General features: G+C 30.9%; 1 protein-coding gene across 1 annotated transcript; it reads right to left on the bottom strand.

The window, feature by feature from the left end:
- Positions 1-3,875: 3,875 nt before the first annotated feature.
- Positions 3,876-11,411, bottom strand: LOC129312647 (hydroxyproline O-arabinosyltransferase RDN2). Its single transcript, XM_054955324.1, has 9 exons — positions 11,286-11,411; positions 9,606-10,099; positions 8,583-8,650; positions 8,299-8,500; positions 7,723-7,820; positions 7,541-7,610; positions 7,355-7,426; positions 6,995-7,108; positions 3,876-4,477 (listed from the first exon to the last, which is right to left on the bottom strand). Exons 2-9 carry the CDS (start codon positions 10,017-10,019, stop codon positions 4,415-4,417), a joined length of 1,101 nt encoding a protein of 366 aa, XP_054811299.1. The 5' UTR covers positions 10,020-10,099; positions 11,286-11,411; the 3' UTR covers positions 3,876-4,414.
- Positions 11,412-13,646: the final 2,235 nt, after the last annotated feature.

The raw sequence follows: 13,646 nt of genomic DNA, 5'->3' as shown, positions 1-13,646 counted from the left end.
GTGGGTCAAGAGATGATGAATCATTTTTTAAGTGTACATGCTCTTACATAATTAATTAGAAAGGATTGAATGATGTGGATGGAGAGAATATTTGCCGGTGGGAGACATTTTGGGCACTTAGGGTATGCATGGGAGATGGAGTGTAGTGGAGAGGGAGACAAACAGAGTTTGCTGCATGTGTACACTAAAATGCTGTAAGTGGTACTTCACAGACTGTATCCCATTTCCTTCTGTTCATCGTCTTGTGCTTCATATTCATTCCCTATGTGTCAGTGCCACTACTCTAACTTAGAAACGTTTTTTAGATTAAGGTCACTTTGCCTTTAAACTTTTCCTTTAAAATCTATAAGTACCCTAAACTCGAGGGCAAAAGTAACTTTTAATTCAAATATAAAAAATATGATGAGATGCATTAATGGTGAAGCGATGAGGTAGTGGATTTCAAATATTTAGGAACAAAAATTACCTAATGTCAACTATCAAGTTTAGGGTACTTGTAAACTTTAAAGGAAAAGTTTAAAATAAAAGTGACTTTTAACATTTTTTTTTAAAATATTGTGCAGAGTTTAAAATCAACTATGTCACTGATAATTAGTATTCCTTCCGAATTATAATATGAGACAATTTTAGAAGTCTTTATTAAGTTCAAGACATATAATATTAGATAGTTTTTTTTTAACTATACTCTTGTGTCATTTATTATTATTTTGAAAAAAATGATGTATTGAAATTTAGATTTTCATTATAAGTCACTTATATAAAATATTTACAGAGAGTATAATTGAAAAGATATAAATTTTAAAGAGTTTGAACATCAATTGCATCATCATCAATATTCAATGGCAATTTGCAAATAGCAGGATATGTAATAAATTTTGTTTTGTATATTGATAGTTGAATTCCATTCTCATATATCATTTCAGTATGTTTTTTCCCCGAGTAAATGGGAAGCTTCATTTGTCAAAGAATTTACAAAGCCACAGCACTGAAGCATTAAAAAAAAAAAAAAAAACTACCTGGCTGCAAAACAGTTATGTAAAAGAAGCAAAGGGAAAAAAAACAAATGGTCAGGTAAAGGTTTCTGAAGCCAAAAGATGGGTGAGATCATCATTATCTCTTGCACAATGCTCTGTCATACTCATGGTAATATAACTTCATTAACTAGCCCATCGCCAAAACCATTTAGATTTCAATTTACATACATTAAAAATACATTTGAGAGATTTAATTATTTGTTAGTTTAGTAAAAGCAAATCTCAAATATGGTTTAGATTGAGTGTTACCCAAACATGCTTATGAGGGGATCTATAATTCATATTTCTTTTTAGACAAGAACATAAGTTATTGATAATTAATTTACATTCATAAAAAAAGTTGATTAAAATATTGATTTTTTTGAAAATTTTTACATATTTTTAATTGTGTCCTTGAGTGTAATAAATACTCTTCTCAGTCCAAAATATAAGTATTTTCTCTCAACTAATCTTAACTATAAATATGTTTTTAAATAATTACAAATTTAAAAGTTTTAATTATAAACTCAACATTAAAATTTTAAATGTAACTCAATTTACAGTGAAGATTTCTATTTTCAACTGTCCAAATCAATATTTAGGACTCTTTCTTCAGAAAATTTTGTCCAAAATTAACTGTGATTAATCTGTGTCAATTAATTTTCTTTTTATGAGTGTAAAAAAATAGGCTCCGTTGAGATCAGAAAATATCTCTCCAAAGTAATAGGACAATGGGTAAACCTCCGCTGCTGCGCAAAAGCAGAGGAGTAGTGAGTCCCCTCAGAAGAGTCTTCGTTTCCTTCATTGCTGGTTTCTGAAACTGAGTTTCAGATTTGTTTCCATGTCCATCATTGAAGGGCGAGATTAAGGGAGAAGTCAACAATGTGGTAATGAGTTGCCAGCTGGATTGAGCTAGTGGACAGTGCATGAGGACGTGATCTAGATCTTCTTCTGCACCACCTCTAGTAGGTCACAAGCATCTTTATATATATATATATATATATATATATGATCAAGAAGTGCAGCGTCTTATTGGTTCTCTTGGTAACCATAAAGTATATAGTGAGTGGCATTATACTGCTCTAGGGAAGGAAGTGTTAATTTAAATATATAAAAGCGAACTGGAATAATGGTAGTGGCAAATTATTGAAGAAAAGAGATTAACCAAAAACGGCATAGGGAAGCTATGTTCATGATTACTAGGCTTATTATTATTATTATATAGCTATTTGATTAGGTTAGATTTTTTTTATCATGGACTCAATTGAGGGTAATTCTCTAAAAATACTTTTTATTCATTCACATGAATTTGAATTTGAGACTCATACTTAAACTATTATATTCATTTTTCTTAGGACCAATGATTGTTGGTTATTATTATTATTATTATTATTATTATTATTGACTTAGAGAAACATGATTTACTTGTATATTTCAATTAAAACGATTTATCTATTTTTATATTTGTAACGCATATAAACTTATTTAAAATTACTCTTTCATGTTTTTCTGCAGAAACCAAATCTCAAGCCACTAAAGAGCTAGATTTCTTAAGAAAAGGTATAACATTGTGCTATACACATTATTCAAGAAAAACTCTAAGGACCATACATGAAATGGACAAATTAAATTCTGGACCTATGAACAGAGTTGATATGGTTGTTTCATAAACTATACTTTAAACAAGTGACACAATATTTCTTTCTTTCTTTCCTTCTTTTATGAGTATTAATATTTAATATTTAATATTTAATATTTAAAATTCAAATCCACTGATGAAGACCTTAGTGCAGTCAAGCTCAGCTCTGCAAGAAAATGAGCACTAGCTATGATGTTGCTGTGTTACATTATAAGAGATAAGTCATAAGACATCATTTTCAGTACCATACAACTCTAAGACTCCACCCATCCATCCTCTTGTCACCTATGGTTCTTCTAGTCATGGAAGCTATCATCTACAAAAGACTTAGAAATTTCAGAACTTCATTAAGATCATGGAAAATGAATAAGATGCACAAGCATCCTCTGAACTGATCAAGTTAAACATATTGTCTTGGTCAGTCCACTTGGACCTTTTAAAAAAGATGATTCTATTTGTTGGAGATCATTTTTATTTTTTAATTTATTGTTTACATTTTTTCCCTTATTTGACATAATCTTATTCAAAAGACAACTAGATATTATGTGACGGAAAGTTCTTCATTGAGGTTGCCTGAGACAAAATGAAAAAATATACCACAAAAATGGACATTTCTTCATTTTCCTTTTAGTGTAATTGATTTTTCACTTAATTTTTTTCTTATCAAACATAATTTTAATACTCATACATGATGGTAGAAAAATTATACTCTCTCCTTTAAAAAACATAAAACATTTTTAATTAAATTTCATCTCAAAAAAATAGTTTCTTGTCTTCAAACTAACATAATCTTTTCATATTTATTTCTATTTAATAGAATGTTTCACTCTAAAATAAATATAAAGTGATTTATCTATTATGAGTACTTTAAAAAAAAATACAATGATTATAATATTACACTTTAAAATATTAAAAATAACTTATATTTTTAACAAGGGAATATATCCTAACAACAATTTAAAGATTAAAGGATATTTTTATTCCTGAATTATTATCTGAGAATCACTTGACATTTTTAAGGCAAAATTGCCATTTATCCAAAAACGGTTTTTATATAGACAAGCCATTTATTGCCATTTTGTAAGCCCCAATCTTGGTTGGAATATTTCCAGTAGATCGATAAGCAAGCAATAATGCAACCCAATAAATAAATCCATGACTTTAGGTATCATACCAACTATAATCTTAACAAATAAAATAATGGACAAGGAAATGAGACCAGATTATCTATTTTAATACTATTTTATTAGCCACCATATTGATGACGTAATGTGCACCAAGTGCATTATAAAATTTTTTTCTTGACACAGCATAATTAACTAAGAGCCAAATTTCAAATCAAATGCTAGTTCTACTTCCCTCAACACTTCACAAATGACATGTTCGGGACAAAATCTATACATACAAGACAAATATGAGCATGACATGTGAACAATTAAACTAACAATTTGGCCTTAAAAGGTACAAGTTAGCCTCTGTAAAGAACTTGTTGCACGCTAGTCTTTTCACCAAAGTAATTCAAAAATTGTAAAAGATACTAATGTTCAACAAGTTTACTACTTTCAGGGCTAACTCATAGACGTGCAAATTTTTTTATCATTGCAGCCAAGTAATTTAGAAGCCAAACTGTCATTTTACCGAATATCAGGGGGCAATTTTAAGGAATATAAAGCTGCCTTCCACCAGATATTGATCCTCTATGCTTTTTACTTCTAATTCTCAGAACAGAAACTCTGCTTATGGTGATAGACTGAGCCTGGATTTAGAGTGTGTCCCAATTGGGGATGTTAGCAGAGGCCTCGTTCACCATCTTTACAAGTGTTACCTGCAGAGACATGATGAGAAAGAGAAGGTCAATGTTGCTTCCTATCATGTTTTCTTGTTCATGAAGAAAGCAAGAACATGCCGGCAGCCCAGGACAGGCAAAGATGAGGAATCTGCTTTATATATGGTCATAATAACATTGTTTGCTTGCTGCTCAAATGAGAATTGAAGGCCATAGGGTGGGTATGAGATCTATAGCATTGTGCTGGACCACTTGGCGCTATTTCTTTGTGATTTCAATATCTTTTTATTCAGCTTTATTTTTTTTTTTCTCGGTTAGAACATCAATTCTCCGTGTTATATAACAAGGAAGCTGGTGGTATTTGATCAAACAAAATGGTACACCTTCCATTCGATATTATAAGGCATTTTTTTAAGTATCATATTGAAAAATAAAAGGCATTTTGGGTTTTTCAAAGTACAATTTACAAGGTTTTTCCAAAAAATACCCTTAATTAGGGGGTGTAATTAGTAAGGTTTTCTAATTGAGACACCCAATTAAATAAAAGTTAATATAGAAATAGTGTATAACTATAAAGACAATTCACTAACTCATTAAAAGGTATAATTCAGTTAAAAGTACCTTATAATATTGAATCGGGAGAGAGTAACATGTAATCAAGAACTAGGAACTCATTTGACACAGAGAACAGAAAAAAATGAAACAAAAATTGAAAAAAAAAAATTTCATGTCTATTCTTTCAAAAAGTAATAAAATACAACAAAAAAAAAAAGTAATAGATGTTACCCAAAAAAGAAAAGAAAAAACAAAGTAACGGGAATTCTTTTTATTGGTGGGGGGGGGGGGGGGGAGTCTTTTCTTTGGTTATACCAAATAGGGCACTTGGGGAGAAAGACAAACGTTTATGGTGTGTGGTAGCATAACCAAGATTGCAATGCAAGATAAAAAGTGATAGGCTTCATAATTCATCTCAAAGCAAAATGTTTTTATCTGCCAGCCATTAGTCATTTTGAAAATTTGATATTTCCCAATTTATATATACTATAATTTCATTTAAAAAACCACGTTGAAGTTGAAAGAAAGCAGATAAAAGCAAGCAGAACGCTAGAACCTAATCCTAAATCTAAAATCGATACAACAAGCTTTATCCGATTAAGTAGGGTTAGTTGTATGGATTGTACGACATCATTGTGCTCTATCGTTTACTAAGCTTTTAGGAATATTGTTAATTAAGAGGTTTTGGTCAACAACTTCTATAAGTATTTCTTTTGATCTTCATCTTACTAATTCATCTATTAAGATGCTCACTAATTCATCTAAAAAATAAAAAATCTAAACTAATAAAAAATTTAACTCAGGACTAGCAAATGAGAGGAGTAATATAGTTATAAGAGCAAGACTTATATACATAACATTATATGCTTAATATACTTTTATCCAATAATATCAAGACATGTAGATTTTAATAAGTTAATAATATCAACAATCGTTATAGATTAAATAATTTATAAAAGAGATTTAATTGGAAATAAGTATCTTAAGTGCATAAGGTTAAGTATATGATTTTTCCATAGTGATAATCAGTCTATTGCATAAACCCCAACAACTTTTCTAGTTAAAAATTGGTCATGTCAAAACGGCTTGAGCCTATAAGAGCAAAATGCACAATGGTCCATTTTGGAAAGACTTTCCTTCCCTTATAACACTCCTGATTTTCTTTTCTTTTGTTTGTGCGTGCGTGCGTGTATGTGAGCATGTACATGAGAGAAAGAGAGGGGAGGGGTAAACAAGATTTTGCTCTTTCATATGACATAATGGTCACATAAGAATAGAGATAAAGCAAGATTCAATTTCGGAACGACATGTAAATCTAGCATATCATTTCTCTCCTCACAGATGTCAAATCAAATATTATGATAAGATTGTGCAAGGTTAGGATAAACAAACTTGAGACGGCACCCAAGCTACCTAAGATATAAAAACCTAATATTTTATGTGTCGTTGCTCAAAATAATGAAAATAATTTCATCACCTATCAAACCTTTCCCTTTAAACTTTCAAACCTCAATCCATACTACAATCTCAACACTCGGACCCATTGCAATGGTGAAAATAAGGTACTGCAACCCCAACATGCAACGGAAGAACACGACAGCATAACTAGTTCAACAGTCTAATCATTGGGTCAATGGTTGAACTTGCAAAATATGGATACTTTATTTCCTTTTTTTCTCAACGTGTATACTTTAGTTCCTACCTCACATAGTTTTAGGTAACAGTGGGCATAAAAATAGTAAGTACACACCATTTTCCTAATAGATTCCATTGATGTTATATTTTTAAGATATGCATGATTAATAAAAATTTGTGATAGAACCTACTGTAATTTTGAAGCATGAACCATTGAAAAATGAAGAAGAGATCACACAAAAAAATACTGCTAGCCATATAATCCTTGGCTCCTTGCAATCACATGATCAGCTCTACACGTGCAGCCCTTTTTTAAAAAAAAAAAACAAAAACAAAAGAACAGAAGAAATAAATCCTTAGACATACCACACTTTCAGGAACCCCTGGTGGGGGTAAGGGCAGGTTTCTTGGGGGAGGTCCGCGTAGATGTGACCTTTTGTCAAATCTCCACTCACCAATTTTACCATATGTCAACTCACCCTGAGCACAAAGATTAATGAAACATCATCAAGACTCCTATAAGATAATATCAGAATGGATAAGAAATGGATGAGTTTCTTTCAGAAAGAGATAATATCTGCCCAAGCATTGCTTTGTAGCAGAATAGTAAATAATGCAAGTTCCAGGAAATTGGATGCGTGTTCAAAAAAGAAAGGAAATTCATATGCATGTATCCTACAACCAAAAACTTTTCATAATTCAAAAAGAGGAATGAAAATAACTAACCTTTAAATTGTAATCACATCCATATGTATAATGAATGATAAACTTATTATGAGTTTCAAGATCCCATGGAGGCTGAAAAAATGGACAGAGACGAAAAAGAAATTTGAGAATTGGATATGATCGTGCCAAGCTGAAATCAAATGACAAGACCCAGTACAAAACCAGAAGCTTCATGTTAAACCCTACCTGTAGCATTAAGTCTTTCCGCAAAATATGTCGAACGCCATGGAGAGCTGATGCTATAGCATAACCATACCTTGGTTCAAGAAGAAAAAAACCATTAACATGACATGAAAAGTACCAGTATGCTTAGCCACTAGAATCTTGAATGTATTACATTCAAACAAGTGTCAACTTGGCAGACATACATTTCTAGCACCCATCCAAAAGCTTTATCAGTCTCTGGGTCCTCTTTCATCTTCATAGAAATATTCATCCATGTTGGAGCAATCTTTGAAAGCAAGTCCTAGGGAAATAGAGAGAGTATATGTAAAATTATTGACTGACTAAAATCTTTCAATAGAAGGATAATGAACCATACAAGAAGGAGGATAAGCAGCAGTTGATATTATTGGCTGCAAGAACCACTACAATGACAAAGCGATGCAAATGGAAAGGGTACAAAATAACAAAGAAAACATTTCTCAAGATTCAACATTTTAAAAATCAAGAGTTAATGACTGAAATGGATTGAATACATATTTTAAGGAAATAATGGAGTATATGAGCTAACCCAACCTAGGCCCCAAAAACAAGAGATTTTGTACAAATCACTAACTAAATTCTGACCCCAACTGCCCAAAATATAGAGTTATAGACCCTAGTTCCCAAATATCTTCCCATACCACATCACAAGGTCACAGAAAATCATGTGACCATTGAAGAAGTTAATGGATCCTGGTCTAAGGAAGTAGGAGGCTAGCAACTTTGTGAGGAAATTCTACCTTTCTTATGATTACAGGAGAATTGCCAATTGGATCAACATTTGTGACAGGTCCATTTTCCTCAGGATAAAACTTCCTTACTATTTTCTCATTTTGTTCTGGTCTGATATAAAAAAATGGAAAAGCAGCTGGATGTTCCCCATAAGCCAAATTTGGAAGAGGATTTACAAAAATGTGATCAGGTTCTGCCATCAAAACATATCTGGTAAAAACAATGGAGGAATTAATTCAGGTTCTGGTATTAGTGACATAAAGAAGGGATGACTGAGTATAAAAGAGCTTACTCTTCCTCTATTGTTGCTTTCTCTAGCCATTGCACAAAGGCCCATGGTCTGTTCAGAACTATGTATCCCTACATACAAATTAAGTGATATGTCAGAAAATCATTAAATGGTATCAATGAAGAAAGAGGGAAAATGTATTCGGGTATGCTGAGAAAAGGGACACAAATACTATTCAATTGTTTATTTAACAACACCAGTGCTTCCCTCATCAATCATAATTATAGTCAATAGAAATAGAGAGCATTGCACATCACTTAGTTAATTCTAATGGTTATCCTTCCTAACTACTTAAAGCAACAGCCGTTAACTATCAACTAATTAGCTATTTCTGCAAACTGATTTTTTATAAAATCCCACGTATCACATGAAGATATGTATGGAATCTAAACATTTAAGAAACTTTCAAGCACGGCATTCAAAATTCTCTTTTGATTATAATTTTAATAATGAAAACTCTGGAGCAAAAAGCAATAAGTAAACAGATATCTTAAGGTAAGCCTTGAAAATAAGTCAACTTTATTTTCTTGTAAAATGGATGTGTGTGTGTGTTTGTGTGTGTCCTGGAAGTAGATTGAACCCTAAATCCAAAGATAAATAAAGTAACCGCCACACAAGACATTCCAAGTCTGTAGCACTGAGCTTCTAATTTTTCTCCTCCAAAAACTTTTCAAAAGCCCCTAAACCTTTTAGAATGTGAATCAGATCAAACTGAAATATGTAATGTAATGGTTATTCTTGATGATGCATTGCATTCCTCCAAATCAATATTTCCTAAATACGGATCAAATGTTACTATTTTGTGTTATGAAAGGCTTTCAAGCTAGATTTTATCTCACAAAGCAGAAAAAAACCATAGAAATATAACAATAAGGATAGGCAGATATGCATACATAAGCATGTAATGCGCACAAACAGACTTTAATGATCATGTAGAATATTTCTTGAAGCAATAAAATAAAGACAAGGAAATAAAGATTGTAAATAATTAATAAATAGCTTTGTTAATAACAGCAGCATCCTCACCCGGTCCAACCCTGGAGGAAGAGGATTAACCACAACAGTAGGAATTTCATCCATCAAGTTGTCTGGATTTCCTGAATGTAGAATTCTAGTGAATCCTCCCATCTCTGAACCAGGCAAGGTCTTTTTCTTTTTATACCAGTAGTACATGATGCGGCATTGCCATTTATTGTATGTTGCATCAGTAGCTGTTAAGGCTACATGAAACAGTGCTTTTGGTCTCTTCTGATTCTTTACAGTCTCAGGCATCTCAACAATGGGGTCAAATGATAATTTAACATCAATTTCGTCAACTGTCAAGTTTGTGGAAGATGTGTAGCGAGTTATCATTGTTACCAAATTATAAGTTGCAAAGAAAGAGCCAAGAACCAAAAGAACTAGAAATAAAGGTGAAGCCCGTGCCATGGTCTTCCTCATGCAGTTGGATATCAGATTATCATGGGCTGAACTTTCCTCAGTTCTTTACCCTTATAAAGCCTGTTCTCTTCTCTGTCAACCTTTTGAAAACAAACTGTTAGTCAATGCTACAAGAACTGGAAAAGAATCATATCAAAGGTAAAAAATAATCCATTACAATAATCTTAATTAACAATTCCAAACTCAATCAGCAATCACTACAACAAGTTAGAGCAATTTAACCAATCAAAGAGGGGGGAAGCCACAAATTATTATGTAGAAAGGAAACAAATTGAAATTCAGGAATAAAAGGTCAGCAAGGAAAATATCCTACAACATATTAGAAAGAAAAATTCAACTGTTAACGAAAAGAAACACACGTGAGAAAAATAGAGACAGTAAAATATTAAGATGATAATTAAGAACATGAAAAACAATCAAAGAACTAAACTCTATATTTAATAAGCAGTAGGAACCGAAAAAGTGAACAATTTAAGAAGCAATGGTAATAACACAGATTCTGACACAAGATATGAGTGATGGATATATATCGAACAAGATGTAACTCCATTTTTAGGAATCGATGCTTCAAAGTTAAGAACTAAAAAGGAAAATTCACCGAAGCCAAAGTGGGAGTAAAAGGATGTACAGAAACACCAGGTTTATACATTTCAGGATTTGGATCAAATCAACCACATTGAAAGTTCAAACTTACTGCCAACTGTGCCAAATCAGTCCATCAATGGTAATTTGATTAGCATCGATGATCCAACGTAAAATTGGAACAATTTAAAATTACAGCGGCCAACAGCTGATAAAAAAATTCCGCTTCAAAAATTGGACTGAATAGCCAGGATAAAAATTACTGAGCAAATCAACTGGTTAAGCACAAAAAATAAGACAGAGACAGGCAAACAGGGTATAAGTCACAGGAAGACACTTCGTTGTTATTGCTTAACGCTTATGGTCAACAATTCAGTTCAAAATAAAGCTAAGTCAGTGCATGAGAAGTAATTTAACCAGCATCGATCCAGCATAAAATTCGAAAAATCAATTGACGAAAAAATTTCAGTGGTGAACTGATGATAACAATCCCACCCAAAAAAAAAAAGGGAAAGACCAATACAACTAAGGAAATTAGCTTCTCGACCACAAAAAAGAAGACACAGATTGGCAAACCAGGAACAAGTCGCAGGAAGACACTTCGTTGTTCCTGCTTCTTGTCAATAATTCAGTTCAACATGGAAAGGCAATTAGAGATCATAGAGCGAGAAACATCAGTGTTACCTTCGAGAGAGAGCAACGATTTTTGGACCCGGTGGATTGATTGTAGGGAAAATATGTTATAAATAACACAGAAATGTCCTAAGCGATTCCACTCTTACCTTCGACGGTGGCACAGGCCGCGGCGAAAGTCCTCTTGTTTAACAATTTTTCTCCATTGCATTAATTAATTCATTTATTATTGGCGCAAAAATTAATTCTTGCTTTCTACAATTATTTTTCTAGTTTAGTTTTATTTTTGAAAGAATTATAACCCCCTAACATGATTAAATATCACAAAATTTATTAATAATTGAGTATAATAAAATAATAAATATATATTTTTTTTGAATAAAAAAATCAGTTATCATTTTATTATTACTCAGTTTTCAATAAATTTTATAATATTTAATTGTGTTAGTTGTATTGAAGCAGTTAAAGTTGTATTTGGACAGATAAATTTAGATTAATAATTTAAATTTAAAATTTAAAATTTAAAATTCATAACTTTTAAATTATTTGTTGGAATGATATAAAAAATTTTAAATTATAATATTAAAATTTTTTATTTAAATTTTAAATAAAATTTCATATTTCATATTTAAATTTAAAACAATTAGGATGACGTTGATGGTTTGATTTTAGTTAAAGTTAACAGTTTGAATGGTTGACTTTCACTGGAACAGGACCATTATTTGCGACAGTCTAATCTTGTGGAAGTCGAACATCCATTCTTGGTTGTCACTTGAACTTTGGTCTCAGTTGGTACCAGTAGTTTGGTTTCAATCGACATTGACAATTCAATCCCAATTAACACCGTCGATGATCTATTCAAATTACCAAGAGATTGAAATAAAATTTAAAATAATAAGAATTTAAAAAATTTTAAATTATATAGAAATTGAGACAAATTCATACAATTATAATAATCTAAGTAATAAATTTAACTCAAATTTAAATTTAAATTTGTATGCATGGAAACATAGCTTAAAGGTAAGTTCCCCCCATTATTTCGTTTGGCAGCAATTTTAAGAGTTTAGTTGACTTTTTGTCTAAAGCAGTTTTTGTCTTTTATATTATTTCATTTAATCATTTTATCCATGCTTGGTTGCCTTTTTGTCCGTTTAATTATTTTGTTCCATGGCTTAGTTGTACTTTGAAAAACAAGGAAGACATCCTAACAGGACACGTTGCTTTTTTTATAATTTTAATTTTAATGAAAAATTAAAATTAGAATGATCACCCTGCAGTGGACATTGTACGTGGAGATTAGAAACATTTTCTTAAACACATGAGAGGCAATATGCTTTAAAAACATAATAATAATATTAAAAATAATAACAATTAACAATTACTAACGGACGTTTATCTCAGTGAAATAAGCTTGATGGCTTAAACACATAATTTTAAAGTGAATCCATGTAAATATAGAAAATATTTTTGAGAGAGAAATCATTAATTGAACTTTTCAAATATGAACGAAATAGACATATAAAAAATAACAATACAATGTAGATTAAATTGAATTGCATATAGAGCCCATCTTAATTTCTTTACAAGCCTAATACATTTTGATATTTTTTTACAAGCCTAAAGACTGTAATTATTCTTCTCATTAAAATGATCCAATTGCTCTTAATGAGTGAAAAGATCTCACATGTAAACCCATGTGGATAGACTTTTGATGTAAAAATAAATAAATAAATAAACTTTTCTTATAATTTACCCCTTCTGTTGTTAATTAATTTTGATTAACTTATAATTTTTCTCCTCCAAAAGTACTAGTGTAAACCCATATGAACTCTTGTAAACAAATGGACTTGTCATTATAAGTAATTGGACTTTTTTTTTATTTCAAATAATCAATTGTTACTTTTCTTTTATTAACTTGTAAATTTGGTCAAGTAGAAATACATATATACTACTGTGAATAGGCTAATTTCTTGTTGCAAATAATTGGACTTTTTTTTAAATTATTTACATGCCTTCAATTGTTAATTTTATTTGGTTAACTTGTACATTTTCTCAAATACAATTATAAGCAAAAACAGACTCTAATAAATAAACAGACTCCTTATTGTAAATAATTTGACTTTTTTTTTGTTAATCACATATTTTTTATTAATAATTTCGTTTGGTTAACTTATAATTTTTTTTAAATGTAAACTTACTTAGATTCTTGTAGACAGACTCCATGTGATTGTCCTTTAATTTTGTTTTTATAAATTAATATAATATATTCATTGAATTCTCACCCTTCCTTTATATTTTTTTGACCAACTATCATTCCTTTAGCTAATAAAATTTTATATTTTTATATATATCTTTTTGTCTTATTTATTTTATTCCAAGCTTTGTTGTACATTTGTACTTTATATTCTCGCA

The sequence above is a fragment of the Prosopis cineraria genome, unplaced genomic scaffold (assembly GCF_029017545.1).
Source record: "Prosopis cineraria cultivar Desert tree isolate PC_DT_omini unplaced genomic scaffold, ASM2901754v1 PC6, whole genome shotgun sequence".
Taxonomy (NCBI): Eukaryota; Viridiplantae; Streptophyta; class Magnoliopsida; order Fabales; family Fabaceae; genus Prosopis; species Prosopis cineraria.
This window is presented reverse-complemented; position numbering and strand designations above follow the sequence as displayed.

Excerpts from the sequence above, each read along its gene's own strand:
- LOC129312647 (XM_054955324.1), bottom strand. The coding sequence starts at position 10,019 with ATGAGGAAGACCATGGCACGGGCTTCACCTTTATTTCTAGTTCTTTTG. Across the intron at positions 8,651-9,605 it reads TTCCTCCAGGGTTGGACCGG|GGATACATAGTTCTGAACAG; the intron begins GTGAGGATGCTG and ends ATTTGTATGTAG. Across the intron at positions 7,611-7,722 it reads TTTGGATGGGTGCTAGAAAT|GTATGGTTATGCTATAGCAT; the intron begins GTATGTCTGCCA and ends TCTTGAACCAAG.